The sequence below is a fragment of the Salvelinus sp. IW2-2015 genome, unplaced genomic scaffold (genome assembly GCF_002910315.2).
Source record: "Salvelinus sp. IW2-2015 unplaced genomic scaffold, ASM291031v2 Un_scaffold16518, whole genome shotgun sequence".
NCBI lineage: Eukaryota > Metazoa > Chordata > Actinopteri > Salmoniformes > Salmonidae > Salvelinus > Salvelinus sp. IW2-2015.
Genome location: NW_019957624.1, coordinates 89,288 through 95,472, shown reverse-complemented (window position 1 = coordinate 95,472; position 6,185 = coordinate 89,288). Strand labels below are relative to the sequence as shown.

Here is a 6,185-nt window from a genome sequence, read left to right as displayed (position 1 = left end):
GAATTCCCTGCTGGAGACGCTGTGTACGGTGTGTTGTTAGGTATGCTTGTAATCATTTCAGGATTGGGGAGGTTTTCAGGATAAAAAAATACATGTAATGGAGCTAAGCACAGGCGATTTCAGTCTGCTTTCCACCAGACACTGGGAGATTAAATGACTTTTCACCAGATGAATAACCTAAAATACAAGGCCAAATCTACACAGAAGTTGCTTACCAAGAAGACGGTGAATGTTGCTGGGTGGCCGAGTTACAGTGTGGACTTAAATCTGCTTGAAAATCTATGGCAAGACCTGTCTAGCAATGATCAACAACCAATTAGACAGAGCTTGAACATTTTGAAACAAATAAAAATGGGCAAATGTTGCACAATCCAGGTGTGGAAAACTCAAGAGACTTACACAGAAAAACTGAATGCTGTAATTGCTGCCAAAGGTGCTTCTACAAAGTATTGACTCAGGGGTGGGAATACTTACAGTACCAGTCAAAAGTTTGACACACCTACTCATTCAAGGGTTTTTCTTTATTTTTACTATTTTCTACATTGTAGAATAATAGTGAAGATATCAAAACTATGAAATAACACATATGGAACCATGTAGTAACCAAAAGAAAGTGTTAAACAAGTCAAAATATATTTTAGATTCTTCAAAGTAGACACCCTTTGCCTTTGACAGCTTTGCACACTTGGCATTCTCTCAACCAGCTTCAACAGTCTTGAAGGAGTTCCCACATATGCCGAGCACTTGTTGGCTGCTTTTCCATCACTCTGCGGTTCAACTCATCCCAAACCATCTCAATTGGGTTGAGGTCGGGTGATTGTGGAGGCCAGGTCATCTGATGCAGCACTCATTACTCTCCATCTTGGTCAAATAGCCCTTACACAGCCTGGAGGTGTGTTGGGTCGTTGTCCTGTTGAAAAACAAAATGATAGTCCCACTAAGCGCAAACCAGATGGGATGGTCGTTCTCGCTGCAGAATGCTGTGGTAGCCATGCTGGTTAAGTGTGCCTTGAATTCTAAATAAATCAATCACTGACAGTGTCACCAGCAAATCACCCCCACAACTCCTCCTCCTCCATGTTTCACGGTGGGGTTCAAACCAAAAATCCTAAATTTGGACTCAGATTAAAATACAGATTTCAACCGGTCTTATGTCCATTGCTCGTGTTTCTTAGATCAAGCAAGTCTCTTCTTATTATTGGTGTCCTTTAGTAGTGGTTTCTTTGCATCAATTCGACCATGAAGGCCTGATTCACGCAATCTCCTCTGAACAGTTGATGTTGAGATGTGTCTGTTACTTGAACTCTGAAGCATTTATTTGGGCTGCAATTTCTGAGGCTGGTAACTGAACTTATCCTCTGCAGCAGAGGTAACTCTGGGTCTTCTTTTCCTGTGGTGGTCCTCATGAGAGCCAGTTTCATCAGAGCTCGATGGTTTTTGCGACTGCACTTGAAGAAACTTTCAAAGGTCTTGAAATGTTCCGTTTTGAYTGACTTTCATGTCTTAAAGTAATGACGGAATGTTGTTTCTCTTTGCTTATTTGAGCTGTTCTTGCCATAATAATGGACTTGGTCTTTTACCAAATAGGGCTACTGTATTTTCTGTATACCCTCCTTACCTTGTCACAACACAACTGATTTGCTCAAACGCATTAAGAAGGAAAGAAATTCCACAAATTAACTTTTAACTAGGCACATCTGTTAATTGTGGACATATGTGGACATCTATAAGTACCTAGGTGTCTGGTGTCGTGGCAGAATCAGATTTAGCTAAGTAACATAGATAGATAAGATGTTATTTTCATCATATGCTTGTGAGATACTTTTCATTAGAATCTTCTGAGCTAGGGATTGGTAACTTGGGGCCAGAGAGGGGAGAGGTCAGGCTTGTCTTCATATGTCAATGTATCTGTTAAACCATGTGGTGCAAAGTAGAATATCAGAAGGGGGGAGGACAGAGTGGAACGTTGGTTTCTTATGGGAACGTTGTTTGTAACTATTCCTAAACCATGGGATGGAGTTATTAATTGGGGAACCAGTTAGTTTATATAATCGTTGTACGGCACGTCAACCCTATTTTCTCATAGGGGAAGGAGTTTGGCCGTGTTTGAGACCATTGATGTCCCCTCTGAGGGGCCTTATCTTGACCTAGTATTGACCTAAGGGCTCACTGTTGATTTGAGTTTGTCACAGGTTGGGGAGTATCTAGAAATGACAATTGATAATGCCATTGGATGAGGTAATGTTTTTGGTAGACAGTGGAAGATATCAAGCATGAGATTTAAACCTGGTCTGGGAGATCAAACTGAACGAGATTTATAGCTGATGCTGTTAGCGATAGGATACTCCTCTTTCGGTAAAGATTCTTTGTAAGTTGAGAGGTGAATCTGGCTATAAATAACTAAAATTGTTTTGTAAGGACCCAGAGAATTCATTTATAGACACTGAATGATCTGAGAAGTCATAAAGGCTTTGGTGAAGCTTGTATATATATTAAAGATGGAATATATAATTTAACTCTGACTTGGTGGTGGTTGCTCTCTCTTTCTCTTTATTGAGTATATACAGGAATTTCCACACACTGGCTAGACTGCAAATTTCTTCCAGACTCAGATATAAACATCTCCAATCCAAAATCAATCTAGAGTCGGTTTCTATTGCAACAAAGCTCCTCCACGCACCGCCGAATACCCTATAAAATGACTATCCTACCGATCCTCGACTATCGGCGATGTCATTACAAAATAGCTCCAAATACTCTACTCAGCAAACTGGATGCAGTTTATCACAGTGCATCCGTTTTGTCACCAAAGCCATATACTACCCGACTGGACCTGTATGCAGGTCCTGCCCTCGCTACATGTTCGTCCTCAGACCCACTGGCTCAGTCATCTACAGGCTAGGCTAGGTAAAGTGCCACCTTATCTCAGTTCACTGGTCACGATGGCTACACCACCCGTAGCACGCTCCAGCAGGTGTATCTCACTGATCGATCCGAAAGCAAAACTATTGGGCCGCCTTTCCTTCCAGTTCTCTGCTGCCTGCGACTGGAACGAATTGCAAAAATCTCTGAAGTTGGAGACTTTTATCTCCCTCAACAACTTTAAACATCTGCTATCTGAGCAGCTAACCGATCGCTGCAGCTGTACATAGTCCATCGGTATATAGCCCACCCAATTCACCTACCTCACCCCCATACTGCTTTTATTTATTTACTTTTCTGCTCTTTTGCACACCAGTATCTCTACTTGCACATGATCATCTGATGATTTATCACTCCAGTGTTAATCTGCTAAATTGTAATTATTCGATTTATTGCCTACCTCATGCCTTTTGCACACATTGTATATAGATTCTCTTTTTTTCTACCATGTTATTAACTTGTTTATTGTTTACTCCATGTGTAACTCTGTGTTGTTGTCTGTTCACACTGCTATGCTTTATCTTGGCCAGGTCGCAGTTGGAAATKAGAACTTGTTCTCAACTAGCCTACCTGGTTAAATAAAGGTGAAATTAAAAAATTWAAAAAATAACAAATTTGAAATGCATTCCAGGTGACTACCTCATGAAGCTGGTTGAGAGAATGCCAAGAGTGTGCAAAGCTGTCATCAAGAATCTCAAATATAAAATATTTATTTAACCATGTTTTGGTTACGTTATGATTCCATGTGTTATTTCATAGTTTTGATGTCTTCACTAATATTCTACAATGTAGAAAATAGCCAAAATAAATTAAAACCCTTGAATGAGTAGGTGTGTCCAAACCTTTGACTGGTACTGTATGTAAATGTGATATTTCTGTATTTAATTTTTCACTAAATATGCAAACATGTCTAAAAACATGTTTTCACTTTGCCATTATGGGGTATTGTGTGTAGATGGGTGAGAATTTGTTTTATTTATTTTAGAATTCAGTCTATAAAACAAATAAATGTGGAATAAATCAAGGGGTATGAATACTTTCTGAAGGCACTGTATAGGCAGATAATGACAGCTACAGGCAGTTAGAGAGAAGAGAGATAGGCCTAGTTAGTGTTTGAGTAGCCTGTATCTTCAGCAGCAGCCTACATGACGCCAATATGCAAATATCTCAATTACTAGACTGGTATAAAGAAGGTTGTCTGATGGGCCTTTTCAGGTCGCCAGCTAGCTATTCATAGTCACCACTATTCTGGTTCGTGGACTACAGGAAATRGAGTGCCAAGCACGCCTCCATTCACATCGACAGGCTGTGTCTACATCACTAAGGATCTATCATGGTCCACACACACCAACACAGTAGTGAAGAGGGCACGACAACGCCTCTTCCCCCTCAGGAGGCTGAAATGATTTTGCATGGGCCCTCAGATCCTCAAAAAGTTCAACAGCTGCACAATCAAGAACATGCTGACTGGCTGCATCACCGCTTGGTATGGCAACTGCTTGGCGCTAAAGGGTAGTGGGTACAGACCAATACCTCACTGGAGCCAAGCTCCCTACCATCCAGGACCTCTATACCAGGCGGTGTCAGATGAATGCCCAAAAMAACTGTCAAAGACTCCAGCCACAGACTGTTCTCTTTGCTACCGCAGGGCAAGTGGAACCAACAGGAACCTGAACAGCTTCTACCCCCACGCCATAAGCGTTCTAAACAAGACTGCTAATTAGCTAATCAAATGGCTACCTGGACAGCCTGCATGGACCTTTTTAAGCACAAACTCCCTTGCATTGACTATGCACACACACTGGACTCTACCCACACACTGACACCCCAACACACACATAACATGCATACTGAAGCCACACACACTGCTGCTAGTCACTTTAGCCCTACCTATATGTACAGTACATAACTACCTCAGTTGCCTTGCTCCCCTGCACATCAATGTATTTATTTTTCTTCTCCTCCCTATATACAGCCATGTTATTTTTACTCGTTATTCACCGTGTCACTATTTCTATTCTTAATTAAAATGTTTTGTATTATCTTTAACTCTACATTGTTGGAAACGGACCCATAAGTAAGTATTTCACTGTTAGCTTTCACCTGTTGTCTACGAAGCATGTAACACATTTGATTTGATTCCATCTGTTCCAAGCCAGCTGGCACCTAGGAGAGAAACTCTTTTCACACGCTAACACGGGTAGGTGAGCTAACTCTGTATAATTAGTCAATTATCCGTTGTTTCCATTGCTATTGTCTAATCTAGTTAGCTAGCGAGAGAGAAAGACAGGTGTCGTATCGAATTTCGTTTATTCTGCATAGCCAGAGCAATGTCGGCTGACAAGCACAGTGCCAACATTGTTTCCCCATTGAATAACAGGCTGTCTGCTAACTAGCTAGCACATAAAGCCATCTAAATTATAACGCATTTTGGTTATAAATTAGCAAATAGCTATTGACTTACTTAGCGGTCCACCTGGCCCCAGTCCTTGGTCTTTACAAGCTGGTGGAGTGCCGCTTTGCCTCTCGAAATTGCCCGGGTTGGAGAAATAATCCCGCAACCGGGGAAGCTCCCTCCCGGACTCCAACAATTCGGTATGAAATTCAAGAGCGGTGAGGATGTATTGATCCCGTATTAGCTGAGCAGCAATCACATCTACAGATACCCGAGTCTCTGCCAAGCCGCTTGCCATTGCGGCATCTGCTGCCGAGATGCCTTCCACACTTGGGCTGGTCCGGGTGCTGGACAGCAGAAGGGCCRGGGGCTCGGCGTCCGCCTGCGGGGAGAAGGGGTTGTTGGACGGGAGCCCTGGCGCTCCATCGCTAAGGCTCCTTTCGGCATCAACCCCGTCCTCTGGTCTCTGCTCTGCCTCATCTTCAGAATCGCTCAGATTAAACGGGTTGACGCTACCCGCCGCCATTTTTCTAATATGAAGATTTAACCTAGCTAGCTAGATAGCCATCCGTCCAGGAAGAGGGGTCCAATTTTAAGCTATCAGCCCTTCCTTCCCCGATCAGCATGAAAGGGGATGAATGCAGGGAAGGGTTTTGTTGAATGGCATTCCAGCACCCGCCTCCTTCATTGAATAGTGGGATTAGATTGGATACGGGAGAGGTTCAAAAGAAACCACGAGAAGGGTGGGCGGCAATTCAGGGCGTTCCTGCATGTGATCATTTCTGCGTCTGCAGGAACCCCTCTTTATTCTTGCATTGGACCGTTATTATGAAAAMWTTTTATTTAACCTTTATTTAACTTGGCAAGT

The 6,185-nt window shown here is 42.5% G+C and overlaps 1 protein-coding gene across 1 annotated transcript in view; it reads right to left on the bottom strand.

The window, feature by feature from the left end:
- LOC112080812 (RAB11-binding protein RELCH homolog) overlaps positions 1–5,982 on the bottom strand; it is a 103,433-nt gene extending 97,451 nt beyond the window's left edge. The window contains 1 exon segment of the mRNA XM_070442721.1: positions 5,387–5,982. Within this exon segment, the coding sequence (XP_070298822.1) occupies positions 5,387–5,843 (457 nt within the window). The 5' untranslated portion in view covers positions 5,844–5,982.
- Between the last annotated feature and the right edge of the window lie 203 nt (positions 5,983–6,185).